This window comes from Rana temporaria, chromosome 12, assembly GCF_905171775.1.
Source record: "Rana temporaria chromosome 12, aRanTem1.1, whole genome shotgun sequence".
NCBI lineage: Eukaryota > Metazoa > Chordata > Amphibia > Anura > Ranidae > Rana > Rana temporaria.
In genome coordinates, this window is record NC_053500.1 from 50,480,184 (window position 1) to 50,503,240 (window position 23,057).

At 43.4% G+C, this 23,057-nt stretch overlaps 1 protein-coding gene across 1 annotated transcript in view; it reads left to right on the forward strand.

Moving 5' to 3' along the window:
• Nucleotides 1–23,057, forward strand: part of SKAP1 (src kinase associated phosphoprotein 1) — a 634,192-nt gene that overhangs the window by 513,313 nt on the left and 97,822 nt on the right. The window contains exons 10-11 of the mRNA XM_040331208.1: nt 14,340–14,375; nt 18,935–19,047. Coding sequence (XP_040187142.1) covers nt 14,340–14,375; nt 18,935–19,047 — 149 coding nt within the window. The remainder of the gene's footprint in view (nt 1–14,339; nt 14,376–18,934; nt 19,048–23,057) is intronic.

Sequence of the window (23,057 nt, forward strand, 5' to 3'; positions counted from 1 at the left end):
GCGACATGTCAGTCAAAGGGAAAAGGACAAGGAGTGCCTACCTTTTGTCTCTTTTGCCAATACACTCACTTTGTTGTTCTTATAAATGCAGAAAGTGAGCGAAGCCACTTTCAATAATTTATCTTCAAATCAATGTGAATGAGTTTGTGTCTGGCGGGCGCAGAGCTCCACAATCATGTCTTGATTTATTTAGGAGAGATGTTCCTCTCTAATGGTGGCAGAGCCGCCAATCCGCTGACCCTCCTGCATGGGGTCCAATTTGTATCTTATAAAAAGCTGACCTAATTCTCATTGATTGCCCCTGGTTAGCAAGAGACAACAGTATACAGGCATTAGACTTGAGATGGGCTCTAATCCAGGAAGGGGGGCTGCAATGTAATGTGAATCAGTGCACAGTTCACAGTGTTTAAATACATGGTATCTCACCTTTGTTAATATCCTTTACTATATAAACTGCAACTAGCCAAGCATATAGCCTTCTTTTACTTTGAAGGGAATTTATGTTTCGTGTGTATGTATGTATGGATATATATATATATATATATATATATATATATATATATATAATATTGTCAAAAGTATTGGGACGCCTGCACATGAACTTTAATGGCGTTCTAGTCTTAGTCTGTAGGGTTCAATATTGAGTTTGCCCAACCTTTGCAGCTATAACAGCTTCAGCTCTTCTGGGAATGCTGTCCACAAGGTTTAGGAATGTGTCTATGGTGGGGGTCGGCAACCCGTCGATTGCAAGCTACCTGTTGACCGCTGATAGGTAGCTTGCGTACACATCCCAGTGTTGCCACTTGGTCTTCTCCTGAGCTCCGTGTGTGTGTGGCGCACAGACATGAGTCCTAGGCTGCCGAGGAAGCCCCCCGCCACTTGCATACTTGCAGCTGCGGGGCGGGAAAAGCCTCCAGAATCGCTCTGGCGGGTTCGGGCTCTTCTCCAAGCACACCCCAAGCTCTTTCTCTTCCGCTGTCATCCCCATCTCTCCTCCCTGATCACTCTGCATTGAAAAAACTTCTGTGCTCTCCACCCCAGACCCCTGACACCTCCTGATGCCCTCCTCACACCCATTCCCCTGATACCCTCCTCTCACCCAGCCCTTCTGACACCTAACCCCCCTGATGCCCTCCTGACACCCCCCGATGCCATCCTCACACCCACCCCCCTGATGCTCTCCTGACACCCAGTCCCTCCTGATGGCCTCTTCACCCTCCTCATGGCCTCCTCACACCCACCCCCCTTATGGCCTCCTCACACCCACCCCCCTGATGCTCTCCTGACACCCAGCCCCTCCTGATGCCCTCCTCACACTTACCCTCCTGATGCCCTCCTCACACTTACCCTCCTGATGGCCACCTCACACCCACCCTCCTGATGCCCTCCTCACACCCACCCTCCTGATGCCCTTCTCACACCCACCCTCCTGATGCCCTCCTGACACCCACCCTCCTGATGCCCTCCTGACAACCAGCCCTCCTGATGCCCCAGCACCACACCCCCTTACTCTCCGGCCACGCCATGCCCAGCTGTTCTGATCCCACTGTACTGTACCCTCCTGACCTTTCAGTACTGTGCTTTCCTGACACCCCTATACCTTGCCCTCCTGATCCCAGTACTACCTACTACTGACCTCTGTACACTGCCCTGCATCCTACTCCGGATGTATTTATGACCATGGTCCATATTCCCTTTTCTGCTGTCTTGTATGCTCAACACCCTACCAAGGGATGTAAGCCCCCTCCTCTCTAGTAGGGTCAAGTTGGAAGCAGGTGCTTTGGCACTGAAGAGGGCCACAAAGTCCCTCAGAAAAAATAGTTTGGCCTCTTCTGCTTGATATATGGTTGTTATTGGTGAAAGATTATATGATGATGATAAATACTACAGGGGTGCCACAGCAAGGTTTAGTCACTTGGCTTAGGCCGCGTACACACGATAGGATCGCCAATGGAGAACGGTCTGAAGGACCGTTTTCATCAGTCCAAACCGATCGTGTGGACCTTCGGTCCAAAAAATGAGAACTTGCTTTAAAATTGAACCGATGGACGCCTAAACGATAGGTGAAAACTGTTAGTATGCAAAGCATCGGTTAAAAACCTGCGCATGCTCAGAATCAAGTCGACGCATGCTTGGAAGCATTGAACTTCGTTTTTTTCAGCACGTCGTTGTGTTTTACGTCACCGCGTTCTGACACGATCGGTTTTTTTAAACCGATGGTGTGTAGGCGCGACGGACCATCAGTCAGGTTCATCGGTTAACCGATGACAATGGTCCTTCGGACCATTCTCATCGGATGGACCGATCGTGTGTACGCGGCCTTAGCCTTTCTTCTCCAGCTGAGAAAGCTTCCTGCCTGAAAGGTTCTTTATCTACAGTACTTGTCCTTGTTGCTATGGGATGTTTTGTATAGAACGCAAACTTATGCTGTAAATATACTGGGTGAGTATGTTGATTGCTTTTTTGAATATAGGTGCTAATTGTGATTCATGCCAATCCATTGGTACCATACCAGTCATTAAAGAGTTTAAAAAAATAAAATAAACAATGGATTAGAAATACAGGCATGTCCCCGGGTTAGGAACAAGATTCTGTAGGTTTGTTCTTAAAGCGGAGTTCCGGCCACAATTTTAAAAATAAAAACTTTTTAAATATGAATACCCCTGTAATACACAAGCTTAATGTATTCTACTACAGTTAGTCTGTAAACTAAGGTCCGTTTTGTTAGGTTGTTACAGCATTTAGACACTTTATAAAACAGAAATTGACTGGGGCCATCTTAAGTGTGGGCATCATGAAGCCAGACTGTATGACTTCCTGGATTTCAGCCTCGCACATGCTCAGTGCTGTACAAGCAGTGTAATGGTTTCAGATCAGGTTTCAATAGCAACGGGAGTGTCAGAGGAAGTTACCGCCCCTTATCTATGCAAACCTCTCCTCCCCTCCTCCTTCCAGGAACCAGTAAATATAATAAATAATTTGTTCCTGTGCAGATATATCTACATAACAAGATGATATATATCTCTTGTTATATATGTGGTGTGTATACATATACTAGACATGTGCACTGTCAATAAATTCATTTTGTTTAGTTCCGTTTCGCATTATTAGCCTTTATTTCGTATTTTGTGCCCGAAACTCAATTCGGATTCGTACGCTCATAATGGGCACAGCAGGAGTACATCCACAGGAAGTCAGCACAGAACAGGGATGGTGGGAACCCTTCATGAGGGATTCCCACCATCCCTGCACTGAGTTCCCAGGTCTGTGCCCATTATGAGGGGTTCCCACCATCCCTGTGCTGAGTTCCCGGGTCTGTACACCCGCTGTGCCCATTATGAGAGGTTCCCACCATCCCTGTGCTGAGTTCCTGGGTCTGTACACCCGCTGTGCCCCATTATGAGAGGTTCCCACCATCCCTGCACTGATTTCCTGGGTCTGTACACCTGCTGTGCCCATTATGAGAGGTTCCCACCATCCCTGTGCTGAGTTCCTGGGTTTGTACACCCGCTGTGCCCCATTATGAGGGGTTCCCACCATCCCTGCACTGAGTTCCTGGGTCTGTACACCCGCTGTGCCCCATTATGAGGGGTTCCCACCATCCCTGCACTGAGTTCCTGGGTCTGTACACCAGCTGTGCCCATTATGAGGGGTTCCCACCATCCCTGCACTGAGTTCCTGGGTCTGTACACCAGCTGTGCCCATTATGAGGGGTTCCCACCATCCCTGTGCTGAGTTCCTGGGTCTGTACACCAGCTGTGCCCATTATGAGGGGTTCCCACCATCCCTGCACTGAGTTCCTGGGTCTGTACACCCGCTGTGCCCCATTATGAGGGGTTCCCACCATCCCTGCACTGAGTTCCCGGGTCTGTACACCAGCTGTGCCCATTATGAGAGGTTCCCACCATCCCTGTGCTGAGTTCCTCGTCTGTACACCCGCTGTGCCCATTATGAGGGGTTCCCACCATCCCTGTGCTGAGTTCCTGGGTCTGTACACCCGCTGTGCCCATTATGAGGGGTTCCCACCATCCCTGTGCTGTGCTGAGTTCCTCCTGCTTCCTTCTTCCCCCAGCACAGCACATTGCCACCATAACATTGCCCACCGCATCATCCCCGGCACAGCACCCCGCATCGGCCCCAGCCCACCGCATCATCCCCGGCACAGCACCCCACATCGGCCCCAGCCCACCGCATCATCCCCGGCACAGCACCCCGCATCGGCCCAGAACCACAACCAGACCCAAATGTCAGTGCCCACCAGTGCATTATCAGTGCCCATTAGTGCGGTGACACCAGTTCATTATCTGTGCAGTGGCACCAGTGCCTTATATCAGTGCTGTGACAACATTATTAGTGCCCATCAGTGCGGTGACAACATTAGTGCCCATCAGTGCGGTGACAACATTATTAGTGCCCATCAGTGCGGTGACAACATTATTAGTGCCCATCAGTGCGGTGACAACATTAGTGCCCATCAGTGCGGTGACAACATTAGTGCCCATCAGTGCGGTGACAACATTATTAGTGCCCATCAGTGCGGTGACAACATTAGTGCCCATCAGTGCGGTGACAATTAGTGCCCATCAGTGCGGTGACAGTGCCCATCAGTGCGGTGACAATTAGTGCCCATCAGTGCGGTGACATTAGTGCCTATCAGTGCGGTGACATTAGTGCCCATCAGTGCGGTGACAATTAGTGCCCATCAGTGCGGTGACAATTAGTGCCCATCAGTGCGGTGGCAATTAGTGCCCATCAGTGCGGTGACAATTAGTGCCCATCAGTGTGGTGACATTAGTGCCCATCAGTGCGGTGACAATTAGTGCCCATCAGTGCGGTGACAATTAGTGCCCAGTGCAGAGTGGGGGAGGTACATATGATCAGGCATACAGAGCACATCTTGGTCTGTGTAGATCTGTATGTGAGTACACTGATCGTAGTACAGCCCCGCCTCCCTGCACTAGAATTGTAACACACAGTGCAGAGCGATGTTGCAATGTACAGGGAGGCGGGGCTGTACTACATTCGGTGCTCTCACATACAGATCTATCAGACAGAGTGAGATCCGCTCTGTCTGTCTGATGATCTGTATCTCCGTGCACCGGAGACAGACGGCGGGGGGGGGGGCGGGGGTTTCTGGCGGCGGTGACGGACGGACGGGGGCGGTGCTAGGACGGGGGAGGAGTTAGAGAGGGAGAAGAGGAAGGACACCACCTCTATGGGCGGCACTGCCCTCCCTCCCGCCCCCCGAGATGTTCATCCACGGCTGCGATGTTGAGGCCAGCCTCCTGGGATTGATGACACACATATCCCAGGAGGCATAGCAGCGCTGGATGCGGCGGGGGGGGCCATTCCGCCGCGGCGGGGGAATAAGACACTCAGGGATAAAAACGTGAGTTTTTAAAAGAAAAAAAAAAGACATCCCAAATGTATTTAAAGGGGCAGTGTTAAAACTAATGCTGATAAGTTGAAAAATAGGGTGGAACTCCACTTTAAGTTGAATTTGTATGTAAGTTGGAACAGGTCCATTTTAGTTGTAACTCCAACCAAATTTTTTTTAAAGTTCTGGATAGATATCATAAAGAAGGGTTAACACCTCTGTAATGTTTGTATTGCTTCCTGTGCCCCTGTTCAGAAGATTTTACCTCACTTTCTGTCCCTGTGACAGTTAGATTTTGAAGATTTTGGAAACAAGGATTGGTGATAAAGCTTCAGTGGAAACGTTTTCCCATGATAACTCTTATGCCGTGTACACACAATCATTTTTCGGCATGTAAAAAACAACGTTTTAAAAAAATGTCATTTAAAACGATCGTGTGTTTGGCTTCACATCTTTTTTCGGGTTCTGATAAACAACATTTTTTTTTTTTCGAACATGCTGCATTTTCTAACGACGTTTTAAACAATGTAGTTTTTCGGGTTGTAAAAAATGATCGTGTGTGGGCTTAAACGACGTGAAAAACCTGCGCATGCTCAGAAGCAAGTTATGAGATGGGAGCGCTCGTTCTGGTAAAACTACCGTTCGTAGAAAAGCGCAAATTGTCTTTTACTAACACGAAATCGGCTAAAGCAGCCCAAAGGGTGGCGCCATCCGAATGGAACTTCCCCTCTATAGTTCCGTTGTACGTGTAGTACTTCACCACGCTTTGCTAGAGCATTTTTTTTAAGTATCTTGTGTGGGCAATGTCGTTTTAATGATGAAGTTGGAAAAAACTTTTTCTAGATGCTGAAAAATTTCATTTTTTACAAGACGAAAAATGATCGTGTGTACACGGCATTACAGGAGTAAATTTCACCTTCCTAAGGGTAGATTTCCTCTCACCTTCTCCATTTTTAAAGAGGGAATGCCTGTAGCTGGGCTCAAATCGATGAGGACACACAGGTTTTAATCATTACTGTAATAAAAGTGCTTTCTTTCAGGCTTGCTCCTATTTTAGAAATTTGATAGGCCAAAATTAAAAGAGAAGTTGAGTTTTTTTCTTTAAATTGTACTTACCTAGGTGGATGCAGCATTGGTTCACCCGCTAGCTCTAAGGCTGAGAACCAAACAACCAAACACCACTGATCGCTCGACTCTCCCTGTGCAGATGTCTGCTCTGCCCAAACCCCCCCCCCCCCCCCCCACCTCAATGCTCACTGAGCTGTGGAGGGGGCGGGAGCGGCCGGCTCATCTGCATGGCTTCGTAGTAGAAGAGTTCTGACCTGTCTGCAGTCCAGACCTTTTACCAATTGAAAATATTTGGCACATCTTGAAACTAAAAATATGAAAGAAGACCTGGGACTGTTGTGCTGTTAGAATACTATAGCAGGCAAGAATTGGACAACATAACTCTCCCAAAACTCCAGCAAATGATCTCCTCAAATTTTTTGAGACGCGCTATTGCCCTCAATTTCAAAATTACCTTTTTTTTATATGGTTCATTTTCTCAGCTTAAACATTTGATATGACCGAATTAAGATTCTTTCAAATGTCTTTTACTCTTCCTATATTGTAGGCCAAGCTGATTTACAATCGCAAACCAGACATATTTGCTCTTCAGACCCAAGGGCCCCTGGCCTAATATCTAAATTAGACATGCATCTGTCTTCCCCTCCTACCTCTGCACCTCCACTATATGCTACTCGCTGGGACTCGGACCTCAATATCCAGCTAGGCCCAGAGGATTGGGCTGACATTTGGCAATGCACTAAATCTTCCTCAGTGAACATATTAGCTCTAGAAATAAACTACAAAGTCCTCACCAGATGTTACCTGGTACCGGCGAGGATTAACATGATTCTTCCATCTTCCACAATGTTTTCGAGGTTTCACGGATAGAGGAACCCATTTGCACATCTGATGGTCTTGCCCTGTTGTGGTGACCTTTTGGGCTGAGGTGTTTTGTGTGCTGTCCACCTTTCCTGAGTTTACTCTTGCACCTGACCCTACAAAAGCTCTCTTGAAAAACGCCCACCAGATTTATTAAAGACTAAATTTAAACTCTTATGCCGCGTACACACGATAATTTTTCGGCATTAAAAAAACGACTTTTTAAAAAATGTCATTTAAAATGATCGTGTGTGGGCTTCACATCATTTTTCGGGTTCTGAAAAAGGACAATTTTTTCGCGAACATGCTGCATTTTTTATCAACGTTTAAACAATGTCGTTTTTCGGTTTGTAAAAAATTATAGTGTGTGGGCTAAAACTATGTTAAAAACCCGCGCATGCTCGGAAGCAAGTTATGAGTCGGGAGCGCTCGTTTTGGTAAAACTACCATTCGTAATGGAGTAAGCACATTCATCAGGCTGTAACAGACAGAAAAGCGTGAATCGTCTTTTACTAACAGGAAATCAGCTAAAGCAGCCCCAAGGGTGGCGTCATCCGCATGGAACTTCCCCTTTATAGTGCCGTCGTACGTGTTATACGTCACCGTGCTTTGCTAGAGCATTTTTTTTAAACGATAGTGTGTGGGCAACGTCGTTTTAATGATGAAGTTGGAAAAAACAATGTTTTTTCTACATGCCGAAAAACATTTTTTTTTTCATGCCGAAAAATGATCGTGTGTACGCGGCATCAGTGTTTATGAGATTTGCAAATCATTGCATTCTGTTTTTATGCATATTTTACACAGCGTTCTAACTTTTTTAGAATTGGGGCTGTAAATTTTACACAGCTTCCCAATTTTTAGGGAATTGGCATTAAATGTGGTGGCATCGTTAATTTTTTTACTTTACTTTACTTTTTTTTACTTTTACTTTACTACAGCAAGTTTATTTTTCATCTTCCTTTAACCACATGCTGCCCAGCCAAAATGAAGGTCGGACGATGGTTTAATTATTGTGATTGGAAGTTATATGACATCCTTCACAACATGCCGCTCGTGTGGCAATTGGTGGTGTGGTACATCTTTGATCACGGTAAAGAGCCTTTTACATAGGCTTTTTACCATGTGATCACCTGTGTCCAACCACAGCTGATAACAGTGTAAATAGGAAGTGCCGGTCATTTTCTCTATTCATACTGACATCGCGTGAGCAGAGGAGAGACGATAAGCGGCCGTATCGGTGCCTGTCAGAGCAGCCTCGTCAGCACACATCAGTGAGGGAGAAAAAATTACTTATTTACAAAATTTCATAAGAAATACAGAAATTAAGACAAACTTTTTTTTTTTTTTTTCAAAATTTTGTTTGGCAAAAAATAAAAAACTCAGTGGTGATTAAGTACCACCAAAATAAAGCTCTGGATTTTTTTCCAACGGAATGTTGGCTCAAACTTGTCTTGCATACACACGGTCTCACAAATGTTGTCGGAAATTCCGAACGAGCTGAGAAAAATGAAGTTCAATAGGCAGTGCGGCTCTTCTGCTTGATTCCAAGCATGCGTGGATTTTGGAAATTCCGACAGCAAATGTCCGATGGAGCATACACACGGTCGGATTTTATGACAAACTCACATCGAACATTTGTTATCGGTAATCCCGACCTTGTGTACGTGGCATTGGAGCATGTGACATTCATATTTAGAGTGTAACATGGTGCCAAGCTGGCACACAGGCTTTCACACACCACACACTAGCATTTACAGGTTAGCTAAATAAGGTAATATCAGTTATAGAGAGAGTGCAAACACCCAAGAAAAAACCCATTTAATAATTATATATTTAATATCCTTAGGTGGGCAATGCATAGAAAGTTTTACAAAAACAGAAATTATAAAGTAAGACACACACAAGCAAACGGTATTGAAAATAAAACATTCTGAATCCGAAAGTATGAGTAATGGTTTCGCTGCATTTCACAGCACACACCAGCAACCGTGCGATCACTGCAACTTGCTGTTGTGAACGGACCATAAATAGCGAAGTGGCATGGGGTGAACCAGGTTCACTTCTAATTCTGTCAGTCTTGCCAAAGTAGAACGAGCATTCCATTGAATTAATTGAGCGAGTCTGGCTGCCTGTTAATATCTTTGAAATAAGAAAAGGCCGGATTCTTCCTTTAGACCTTGCCAAGTATGACCTCTTTATGCCAAACAAAGTCTGTGATGTGTGATTGGAGGCTGTCCAGCTTTCTGAAAGGAACTGGTATAAGAAAAGCGTTATTTCTTGAGTTAATGACAAAGACATGTCCAGCCAAAATGTTTATTTTTTTGCTTTTGTTTTAGAGTATGGGATGGCTAAAACTTCTGTCAGCTTTTTATTGCTGTCTATGCTCCTGTTTTAGATTTTCCCTCAGCTTCTGTTTGGTAAAACTTTTGTCACCAGGTCCCCCAAGCTCCTATGACTATTTACACTGATTCCATTTGCAAATGACAGACCATCTGAAATATTTGGGGTTTCATATTCAGAAGAATTTGTCTAAATTCGTACCTCCAATTTTAACCCCCATTTTTAGGCCTTATACACACACGGACGTTTTAAAAAACGGGCTGTAAAGCTAGTAACGAATGGTGTTTAAAACTCAATTTTATTAGCGTTTTGACTTGGCGTTAATGCGCGTTAAACGTCATTTGTAAGCGTTATCGCTAAGGCGTGTTTTAAAAAAAAAAATATCCCTCTGCTATTTTTTCCACTTCCAAATTACCCACAATGCCAAGGAAAAGTATAAAACAATGTGCAATATCACATAATAAACATTTTACAGCTTAAAAACGCAGACGCTAAAAAATGTTGGTATAGCGCTAATTCACGTTTTTGAGCTTTTTTCAACATCAGTGTCAAAACAGCTCTAGCGCTGGAGCCTCAGAACGCGCTGGTCCTTGTTTTTTTTTGGAGCTTAAAAACGACCATGCCTGTTACAGCTCAAAAACGCCATGGTGTGTATGAGCCCATTGAATAACATGGAGTGGCGTTTTTAAGCAGCAAAGAAAGCTCAAAAAAGCCGCTGTTAAAACGTTCGTGTGTATGATGCCCAGATGGAATCTAAATTACAGGTCTGGAGTTCTATTCTCCTGAACTTTATAGGCCACATTACTCCAAATATATTTTTCCTAGAAGCAGCACCCATATTTCTTACCCATTTAATTTTTTTTAACGCATAGACTCTGCCATGTCCTCCTTCATTTGGGCAAAATCATAACCTAGGATTGCCAAATCTTCCCTACCAGCTATTTTTTATTATTGTTATACAGAATTTATATAGCGCCAACAGTTTACGCAGTGCTTTACAACGTTAGGGCAGACAGTACAGTTACAATACAATTCAATACAGGAGGAATCAGAGGGCCCTGCTCGTTAAAGCTTACAATCTAAGCGGGAGGGTCAAGTGATACAAAACTTAATAACTGTGGGGGTTGAGCTGATGAAGAAAATTAAAGTATAGTTGTTAGGTGGAGGCAGGATAGGCTTCTCTCAAAAGAAAAGTTTTTAGGGATTGCCTAAAAGTGAATAGAGTTGGAGATAGTCGGACAGATTGGGGTAGGAAGTTCCATAGGATGCAAGAGGCCCGGGAGAAGTTTTGGAGATGAATATGGGAGGAGGTGATTAGGGAACTAGAGAGCAGGAGGTCTTGGGAGGAACGAAGAGGATAATTTGGTATTTTGGGACTAGGTTAGTGATGTAGCTGTTGGGCAGAGTTGTGGATGGCTTTGTAAGTTATTGTTAGTATTTTGAATTGAATTTGTTGGGTGAGTGGCAGCCAATGGAGGGATTTGCAGAGAGGGGTAGCCAAGTCTGGCAGCATCATTCATGGATAGACTGAAGTGGGATAATCTATTTAAAGGTAAGCCAATGAGGAGGGAGTTGCAGTAGTCGAGGGGAGAGATAACCAGGTAGTGAATCAAGAGCTTTGTAGTTACATAGGTTACGAAGGGACGTATTTTGGAGATGTTGCAGAGGTTGAGGCGGCAAGCTTTGGAATGTGATTGGATGTGGGGCCGAAACACCTAGCACCCTGACATGCATGGATGGGAGGATGGTTGTGTCATTGCTCTTGACAGAGAAGTCAGGGGAAGAGGTGGGGAAATCCATCCAAAGTGAGTGAATCCTGGGGTGTCACCAGAACTAGTACCTACATAGACAAATAGAGAGGGTGAATCTTCCTAACAGGGCATCAGACAACAATAAAAACCTGACATGTGTTCTAATGCCTCTCCACTATAAAACTAGAAACTAAAACTTTGAAGAAAAAAAAATTGCCTTTAGTGACACTTTAAGGCGACATGGCCACTTAATGAAGTTGGTTGAGAAGCGGTTTAACCACAAACCACGCAGTGAGATCTAAAATTGTGGTCAGGATCCAACCCCCACCCCCCCAACTCCTTTCAGGATCTAGCGCTCCTTATCTGGAAGATATTGCTGGCCCCTCACTCTGCTAATCAGCTTGCAGGATCCTTGTGCTAAGCCAACGAGCCTGTGATCTTGCTACCTTGTCCCTTGCTGTGCCGGGATCTCACACTATACTGGGACCCTGGATCCCTCCATTGGCTGCCACATTGCTGTTTGTCTCATTTGGCCCTGTAGTGTTACTCCCTGGTCTTGCCACTTGTTGATGCACCATATTTCCAACCCATGATTCTGTGGAGTCTTCCTGGCTTTACCATACGGGTATCTTGCTCCACTCCTGTGTATGGAAATACCCCAATAAAAAACTATGATATCTGATGGTCGGCCTAGCTTCTCCCAATTTGTTTTTAACTATTTTGTTACACTCTGCCTCCCCCAGCCCCTCTATTGAGATCTTGGGTTCTTCCCAAGTTCCCAGGCCCTCAGGGACAGGCCTCATTGTGTTACTCTACATTAGATGATTTTCAGTGAGTTCCTTCCTTGCCTTGATTGTTGCTGGACACTCAACCTTACATACATCTCAACCTGTACTCCTCTGTGGGACAACCCCATACTTGAAGAAACCTTTTGCTCACCTGGTCAGTTTGGTGGTCTGTCAAGGGCATAACCCACCTCTTACATCTGTTTTTTGGCAATCACTCCCTTTCCTTTGATCCATTGCATGCTCAAACAGATATGTCCAATAAGTTCTTCTTTAAAGGGGTTGTAAAGGAATATTTTTTTTTCCTAAATAGCTTCCTTTACCTTAGTACAGTCCTCCTTCACTTACCTCATCCTTCCATTTTACTTATAAATGTCCTTATTTCTTCTGAGAAATCCTCACTTCCTGTTCTTCTGTCTGTAACTCCACACAGTAATGCGAGGCTTTCTCCCTGGTGTGGAGAAAGCCTCTTGAGGGGGGAGGGGGCGAGCAGGAGTGTCAGGACACTCTCTACTTTGCAGATAGAGAAAGGAGCTGTGTGTTAGTGGGCATCCTGACACTCCTGCTCGCCCCCTCAAGAGGCGTTCTCCACAACAGGAAGAAAGCCTCGCATTACGGTGGTGAGTTACAGACAAAAGAACAGGAAGTGAGCATTTCTTAGAAGAAATAAGGACATTTAAAAGCAAACTGGAAGGATGAGGTAAGTGAAGGAGGACTGTACTAAGGTAAAGGAAGCTATTTAGGGAAAACATTTTTTTTCCTTTGCAACCCCTTTAAATACATACTGATAGGCCTATTGGTACCGTATCACTTTCCTTGACCACCTCCCCCCTGGAACAATCTGTCTACATGAAAGAACAAACCAAGTTGACTGCTTTCTACAAATACTGTACCTACAAGCAAGGTGGGAAAAATCATTTTTGAACTCCTATACAAAATGGCTCAAATTTATTATTGGGAAGAAGTTACAGGTAAAAGGTTTACAGATGTCATTAGCACAGCTGACAAATTCACGCAATTTAAATATATCATCTGCATTATAACCCAGATAAGCTGCACCATGTGGGTTGTACTCTATGCTCAACACTCAGTGTTATAGATGTGGTGACTCTCCTTCTACTATATATAATTTATTCTGGACTTAACCAGCTTTTGGGATTAACTATTGCGATGCGCTACTCTCCATGATGGCAATTCACCTCAAGGTTTACTAGCCCTTGAACCTCCAAAGTCTGTCTCTTAGATATTCTCAATGATTTTGTACTCCTGACTCTCAAAGCTATTACATTTCCAAGCAGGGAATACTATACTTCTAAATTGCAAGAGTCCTAAACCTCCAACACTAGCACAAGTATATCACCTGCTCAATGCGGATCTCTCCAAAGTTACACTGGCCTAATACATTTCATAAGATCTGGAGTTTGCAACACAAGGTTTCTTAGTCCTGTGTGGAAAATTGTATTTGGTGCCAAGAGGTGTCTGTGCTTCCTAGTCCTCTTCGACAAGGTTAAAAAAATATTTACCTGAACCAGTTTTCATGTTTAAAGAGCACTGTCAGCTCAGATATCCAAAGGCTGCTGAATTGGGTCTGCATATCCAATCTCCCTATCCTCCCATTAAAAAAAATATATTCTCCATCAGCTAATTCCTCATGGTTATTACCTTTTGTGTCAGTTGCCCCTCCATTTTAGATTGTAAAGCTGGCCATACACTTGTGGTCTGCAAGAAAGATTTCTCTATCCACGCTATACAGTGCAGGTGGATACAATTCTCTCTCTGCCTTTTGCAATCTGGCAGCCGTTGCATTGAATGTTGCATGATAAGATGCAGCCACTGTTCAGCCAAAACTTTTTTTTAATTGAAGAATGTTGGATTGGTAGACAAGGCCACCCAAGTAGCAAATGTCGGCCAATATTAAGTTGGGCCCTCTTGTTTGTAGATGTACTGTGTATTTACTTTGTAACATGCTGCACATACTATTGGCTCTGTCTAAATCCTGAATAATAATTATAAAAATATTAATTGTTATTATAATAATATGGGCCCCATTAAATGTTGTTTGATATAGACATCTGTGTAATATTGTGGGGGAATGGTCAGTCTGGTAGTTGTATGATACTTGCTGTGACTTAATCTTTAAACTTTTCTTTTTCACAGGTGATGAAGAAGAAGATTATGATTTAAATCTAGAAGGTATGGAAAGTTTGTGAAAAATAAATACACTTAAGCCTCGTAGACACGATCAGTCCATCCGATGAAAACGGTCTGAAGGACAGTTGTCCTAGGTTAACTGATGAAGCTGACTTATGGTCCGTCGCGCCTACACACCATAGGTTAAATAACCGATCGTGTCAGAACGCGGTGACGTAAAACACGACGACGTGCTGAAAAAAATGAAGTTCAATGCTTCCAAGCATGCGTCGACTTGATTCTGAGCATGTGTGGATTTTTAACCGATGGTTGTGCCTACTAACGATCGGTTTTGACCTATCGGTTAGCAATCCATCGGTTAAATTTTAAAGCAAGTTTGTCTTTTTTTGTAACTGAAGGTTACCTAACCGATGGTGCCCACACACGATCGGTTTGGACCGATGAAAATGGTCCATCAGACCGTTTTAATCAGTTTAATCGATCGTGTGTACGCGGCCTTAGGCTTACATTGTAAGTCAGTCTGACACAGTAAAGAAACATATAATAACCTGTGAGCTAATTAAACACCTTTGCTATAAAGGCTGTATACAAAAAAAGATGGAATCTTATTGGTAACTGTGGATAATTGCAATTAGCACATCATTAAAAAAGAAAGAATTGCAAGTCGATACACACAGAGAAGACCCTGTATGCATAGCACTTGTCCCCATTAAAATCAGTGCTGTGGTTTGATAATCAAATTCAATTTGTATTAGTTAGTGCTGACTGTAGCTCCACCCCAGGCAGAAGCCCAAATTATAGGCATTCCTATAGAGATTTCAGGAACCATAAACCAGGTATAGACAGAAAATGCAGTTAAAATCACATCTTTAGCCTAGGTTCACACCAGTGCGATCACAGACAACTGATGTGATTCGCACCAGCACCTGTGGTGCCAATCACATGTGATGTTTGTCAGATGGGAGTGATTTGCACAGGAAAAAGTGCAGGGACTTGTTTTTCCCCACACTAGGATCGGAAAACATGGTGTTCTCACCTATGCAATCTGATTCCTGTGTAAGTTCACAGTTCGCATTGCGATCTGTGAGTCGACATAGGGGTGTCATTAACAATGTAATGACACCCGCAGCGGTTCGCAGAAGGCAGTGTGAACTGCCTGCAGGAGATATGTGAAGCGGGAAACAGCGCTGTAATCGCGCTGGTTATCGCATCAGTGTGAACCTAGGTTTAATGTAATAGCAAAAATAACACAGATCAGGCGCGTAGTCAAAAACAGAAGCCAGGGTTTGGAAGTATTTAGATGAGCCAGAATCAGGAAGCCAGAAGCCAGAAATCAGGATCAGAAATCAGCAGAGGTCCGCCAGTGTGGCTCAGGGTTAAATTTAATTACCATTAGCGGTAACCCCGAGCCACACTTGCATTGCATTGCAGCATACTGTGTCCTCCGCCCGATGCCTCTGTGTGTCAGGCTCTGTTCCCTGCGAGCGTCACAACGCACGGGAGCGGAGCCTGGCAGCAAATTCAAAAAGTACTAAATTCAGAACACATACAGTACACTGTAATCTTACAGATTACATTACTGTATGAAATAATTTCACCTCCCTTTTGTCCCTAGTGGTTTGTCCAGTTTTATATTATATATACTGTTCTTTCTGCCTGGAAACTTGACATTTCCCATGAAAATCAAAAAGTGTCCCTTTACGTCAAAAGTGGTTTTAGAACAGCTAGAAAACAGCAATAGTAAATTAGAACACTTGCAGAATTGAGCGATAGTGAATCGTGGGTAAATATATTTTATTATTATTATATTATTATTTTTTTTATAATTATTTATAGTTATTATATTATAATTTGTGATTTAGTGTTTCAAACTTTATCATACCCGGGAAATTTACTAGACTCTTGTTTGGACAGATTTAAGTGTGTTATGAATAAAAATTACAGGCCTACAATTTAAAACGGCAAATTTCTTTGCAAAACAATTGTACCGCTTTGAGTGGCAAAAATCTGACATAATCATACTGCCAGGGTGGCTACGGCTTAAAGTTTAAATAGCAAAAAGGGGCTGGTAATATACTGCCAGCTGAGCAGCCTTGAGCACCGAGAAGAGAGCTGTTAGTAATAACAGAAGCCCAGCCCTGACAAGAGGAGGTACAGGAAGCACTGAAGCTGCAGCCCCCTCTGAATTCTGTAACCCTTCTTGCCATGCATCCAAGGGGTTCATCTGATCCATTTGTACAAATAAATGTCTAAGCGTTTAGCCTCCAACAGCACCCTCTCCATTCTGCACCACCGATTTTAATGGGGACAATTGTTATATGCACAGGGTACATTTTTATCCCATAAGGGATTTAACAAGCTATGCTAACTTCTATTGAGAATTATTTTTCAAGTAAATTTAAGCCTCGTACCCACGATCAGTCCATCCGATGAGACCGGTCCGAAGGACTGTTGTCATCGGTTAACCGATGAAGCTGACTGATGGTCCGTCGCGCCTACACACCATAGGTTAATTAACCGATCGTGTCAGAACGCGGTGATGTAAAACTCAACGACGTGCTGAAAAAAAGTATGAATGCGTTGATTTTTAACCGATGCTTTTGCATACTAACGATCGGTTTTGACCTATCGGTTAGGCGTCCATCGGTTCAATTTTAAAGTAAGTTCTAATTTTTTTGACCGAAGGTTAAATAACCTATGGGGCCTACACACGATCGGTTTGGACTGATGAAAACGGTCCTTCAGACCGTTCTCCTCTGGCGATCCTATCGTGTGTACGAGGCCTAAGAGTTTCAGTTGTTGTAAAAGCAGTACACAAAACAGTACCGAAAGCAAATTTTTATTTAAATTTTCAAAGGAAACAATTTAGATTACACATTTTTTTGCATGACAACCACCATTTAGCAATAGGCTAACATTTCAAAAATAGTTCGAAGGTTCCCTAAAATCATCCAACAAGTATAAGCCACTTGCATATGAGGAAGGACATTTACCAAAAACTGCCATTTGAATCTTGCCACTCCTTGGCTTCAGCCTTGCTTTTCTTCTACATCACCTCCAATGTCTGTTCAGGAAGACCCACAAGTAACATGACAATATGTGCAGTACCATATTTGTGGGTCACTTTAAAGGTACTTTCCAGTCACAGCCTAAACTTTCAGACGCTCAGCGAGAGGCAGCAAAGCTATGATGCAGCGCAGCACTACCTTTCTTTATCTATTTTACTTTGGGTTCTGACATTACCTCCAGTGCTTGCAGCAGTAACCCTTCTCCTTTACCTCTATATTGGTAGCGCGGGAATATCACACCTTCATAAAGCTATGATGCAGCTCTTGGACCCATTCAGTTGACAGTCTGGAGAACTACTACTATAGTGTTTACAGTATGTAAATAACTTGTATTTTCTTTATCGTACACAGAACACAAGGTTGGTTAATTCTTTTACCAATTGAGGTAGAGCTTTAACCACTAGTCCATGAATTAACCAATTCTGTGTCCTGTGATTGTACTTTAAGAAAGGGTTTTTACAGGCAAGTCATTAATCCTATTTTTTTATGAGATAGCTGAAGACATTACTGCCTGAGGCTTATCAAGGCAATTGGACAAATTATAAATCCGGCAACATGACTACCCCACCAGGGATGACCTCATGTGTGTTGATATCCTGGTCCGAACCCATCTGAGCTATCCTGCCTGGAAGTTGACATTCCCCGGCCCGTAACTGCCCATATACAAAGAGCTGTGGGGTGGAGAACAACTTCCTGGCAGAATAGCGTAGGTGGGTTAGAACTAGGATCTGAACACACCTGAGTGCATCCCTACACTCTGCTTCTCCATAAACGTCCTGAGGACCAAACCAGAGGCAAAGTCATTGGATCATGCCCATTTCCTTCAACTGTGGTATGGCCTTCATTACACTTGCTCTAAAACTAAGGATTACCTTCACCAGTCTTGGAGAATGTCTTATTTTGCCTACAGAAATCACCAAAATCACTTCCAAATTATAATCTAAAGCAGAATTTAAGCTTTGGAGGCGGCAGGAGCTTTTGCCCATCATACATACACATTATGGAGCATTCCTATCTCAGTATGGCCTCCACAAGTGCTGACCGCTTCATCTTGCTGCCATTTTCTCTGCCAGTTCTACCTGCATAAGTGGTGAAACGTCTTTGACATTACAGAAAGCGTGCAGTTAAATATGAATAACTACCACTAGTTATTCTGTTGGATATACATGATAAATCAAAGTTTTGGAAATGCTGTCACAGAACAAGAGGCTGCCCTCTGCTGCACAGTAATTGTAAATGCAAAATAACATAAAACAGTCCTGTAAGGTGGGGGAATATTGTCATTTTTCTGAATATTACTAGCATGCTTTTAAAGACTTACTTGTATGTTAGGGTTTTTAATTTAAATTATCTGCCTATAAAATGAATGTCATTTTGCTGTACTATGTATGATATACTGTATATAATGATCTATTTGTTTTCATTGTTGAATATTCGTGTTTAGAAATGACCCCTGTTAAGTGAAATGGGAAATGACTGTAGCAAGTGCCTTTGACAGCATTAAGTGTTTTGTACAATTTTTTTTTCCAACAGGCGGATCCATAATTAATTATGCAGATTATTACCAGGGACTCTGGGATTGCACGAGTGACAAGAGTGATGAGCTGTCATTTCAGCGTGGAGACATCATCCGTATTTTGAGCAAGGTGAAATACTCTAGAGTAGACAGAGACATTGCTTAGGAATATAGTAATGGTAGATGTGCTTTGACCTCTCATTTGTTTCTTGTGCATGCTTAATGACATTTTAGATATCATAGATCTGACCACCAGACATAATGTCTATTCTGAATTGGGAATTATAGCAAAAATGTTAAGACAGTTTGTTCACAAAGCTGTGAAATAGGAAGCAAGATAGCTGAAAGAAGTAATTAGAGTAAAACTCTTCTACAGCTACCAATACATTGGCCAGTTGTCTTGCAGACGAGGTTGTTTTAAATCTGAACAAGCTAGTTATCAGCCCATGTATGCGTAGCAGCCAAGTCCCTTATCCAGCCAAAGTTCACTTAAACTGGCCATATACACATATATTTTTTTTTTCACTCACGGGAAGTGAGTGGGATTGTTGTCAATGTACCACACAGCATAACATGCCAGATATTCCTGTAGCTCCTTTATCGTTGCTGTAGGCCTCTAGGCAGCATCCCTGATCAGTTTTCTTCTTGTCTTTTCATAACTTTTGGAGGGATGTCCAGTTCTTGCTAAGGTTATTGTTGTGCCATATTTTCTCCACTTGAACTGTGTTCCTTGGTATATGCCTTGGAAATTATTTTATACCCTTCTCCTGACTGATACCTTTTAACAATGAGATCCCTCTGATGCTTTGGATGCTCTCTGAGGACCATGGATTTTGTAGTAGAATGCGACTAAGAAAATGTCAGGAAAGACCTACTAGAACAGCTGAACTTTATTTAGGGTGAATCAGAGGCACTTTAAATGATGGCAGGTGTGTACTGACTCCTATTTAACATGAGTTTGAATGTGATTGCTTAATTATTTAAAGCGGAGTTCCACCCAAAACTGGAACTTCCGCTTTTCGGAACCCTCCCCCCCTTCCGGTGTCACATTTGGCTCCTTTCGGGGGGAGGAGGGTGCAGATACCTGTCTAAGACAGGCATTTGCACCCACTTCCAAGAATATAGTACTCCAGCAGACACGCCCCTACCCACATCCCCCGCTGTCTTCTGGGAAACCCTTTGTTCCCAGGAGAGAGAGGGGACCAGTGATGGCGCGCCACACTACTCGTGCATGCGCAGTAAGGAACCGGGTAGTGAAGGCGCAAACGCTTCACTTCCTGATTCCTTCACAGAGGATGGCAGCGGGTGCAGCCGAGGGACGAGTGATTGCTCGCCCTCGGCTGCCAACATAGCGGGCGTGCTGGACAGGTAAGTGTCCGTTTTTTAAAAATCAGCAGCTGCAGTATTTGTATTTTTTAATGAATAAATGAGTGACTTATATAGCGCTACACATGCGAACTGAATCGCCTCTAGGCGCTTTTTGCAGCCGGTGTCTTCCTGGCTGGTGCGGTCACTTACCCCGTAGGATCTTGACACGCTTGGGACACACAATCGTACACACATACTGTATATACATATATACTGGGCCAATTTGTACAGGATATAATTAACCTACCAGCATGTCTTTGGAGTGTAGGAGGAAACCGGAGTACCCGGAGGAAAAAACACGCAGACACAGGGAGAACATTTTTGGCGGAACCTCCGCTTTTAAGGACCAAGCCTCTTCCTGAAATTTGTTGTTTACAAGTTAAAAACATTTGTTTTGCTAGAAAATTACTCAGAACCCCCAAACATTATATATTTATTTCCCTAACACCCTAGAGAATAAAATGCGGTCGTTGCAATACTTTGTGTCATATCGTATTTGCGCAGCGGTCTTATGATCACACTTTTTTGGGAAAAAATACACTGTTTTGAACAAAAAAATTAGACAATAGTAAAGTTAGCCCATTTTTTTTTATATTGTGAAAGATAAATGATACCCAACATGTCACGCTTCAAAATGGTGCCCGCTCTTGGAATGGCGACAAACTTTGACCCTTAAAAATCTCCATAGGCAATGTTTAAAAAATTCTACAGGTTACATGTTTTGAGTTAAAGAGAAGGGGTAGGGCTAGAATTATTGCTCTCGCTCTAACAATCGCGGCGATACTTCACACGTGTGGTTTGAACACCGTTTTCATATGCAGGCGCTACTCACATATGCGTTCACTTCTGCATGCGAGCTCGGCAGGAAGGGGTGTGTTAAAAAAAAAAAAAAAAATTCTTATTTATTTTATGTTTTATTTTTTATTTTTACACTGTTCTTTTTTTAAAAAAAGTGTCACTTTTATTCCTATTACAAGGAATGTAAACATCCCTTGTAATAGAAAAAAAGCATGAAAGGACCTCTTAAATATGAGATCTGGGGTCAAAAAGATTTACAATAAAATGCAATAAAAAAATATTTCCATTTAAAATATATATATATGTTTTTAGATTTTTGCTATAATAAATATCCCCAAAAATGTTTTTAACCACTTACCCCCCGGACCATATTGCTGCCCAAAGACCAGAGTACTTTTTGCGATTCGGGACTCTGTCGCTTTAACAGACAATTGCGCGGTCGTGCGACGTGGCTCCCAAACAAAATTGGCGTCCTTTTTTTCCCACAAATAGAGCTTTCTTTTGGTGGTATTTGATCACCTCTGCGGTTTTTAGTTTTTGCGCTATAATCAAAAATAGAGCGACAATTTTGAAAAAAATGAATATTTTTTACATTTTGCTATAATAAATATCCCCCAAAAATATATAAAAAAACATTTTTTTTCCTCAGTTTAGGCCGTTTTCTTCTACATATTTTTCGTAAAAAAAAATCGCAATAAGCGTTTATTGATTGGTTTGCGCAAAAGTTATAGCGTTTACAAAATAGGGGGTAGTTTTATGTCATTTTTATTATATTTTTTTTACTAGTAATGGCGGCGATCAGCGATTTTTTTTTTCGGTACTGCGACATTATGGCGGACACTTCGGACACTTTTGACACATTTTTGGGACCATTGGCATTTTTATAGCGATCAGTGCTATAAAAATGCATTGGATTACTATAAAAATGCCACTGGCAGTGAAGGGGTTAACACTAGGGGGCGGGGAAGGGGTTAAGTATGCCTGGGTGTCTTCTTACTGTGGGGGGGGGGGGGGGTGGCCTCACTAGGGGAAACACTGATCCTCGGTTCATACATTGTATGAACCGAAGATCAGCATTTCCCCTGCTGACAGGACCGGGAGCTGTGTGTTTACACACACAGCTCCCGGTCCCCGCTCTGTACCGAGCGATCTCGTGTGCCCGGCGGCGATCGCGCCCGCCAGGCACACGCACGGGAGTCGGGGGCGAGCGGGGGGCGCACGTGCGCGCCTCCGGCGGCGCGCGCGCGCCCCTAGTGGCGGCTGGGAGAGAGGACGTCATATTACGTGCTCTCGCCCAGCAGAGCCACCTTGTGGACGTATTTCGACGGTGCGGCGACGGCAAGTGGTTAAAAAAAAAATATTTCTTTAACTGTTTAGGCAATATATATTCTTCTACATCATTTTGGTAAAAAAATCGCAATAGGTATATATTGATTTGTTTGCGCAAAAGTTATAGCGTCTACAAACTATGGGAAAGATTTACATACATACATTTTTTTTTTTTTTACTTGTAATGGCGGCGATCTGCAATTTTTAGCCGTGCGGTGGACAGATCGAAAATTTTTGACACATTTTTTGGACCATTGACATATATACAGCGATCAGAGCTATAAAAATGCACTGATTACTGTGTAAATGTAACTGGTAGGGAAGGGATTAACACTAGGGGGTGATCAAGGGGTTAAATGTATGTTCCCTAGATGTGTTCTAACTGTATGGGGATAGGACTGACTGGGGGAGCAGACATATTGTTGTTCCTACTAAGTAGGAACAAACGATATGTCTCCTCTCCCCTGACAGAACAGGGATTTGTGTGTTTAAATCCCTGTACTGGCGATGGCACCCGCCCGCCCACGCGCATCGGGTCCCCCGCGCGCCCCATGGCGGCTCCAAAAGTGCACCACGTACCCATACAGGGTTTCGCCCAGCCAAGACATTCTGCCTACGTATATCGGCGTGAGTCGGTTGGCAAGC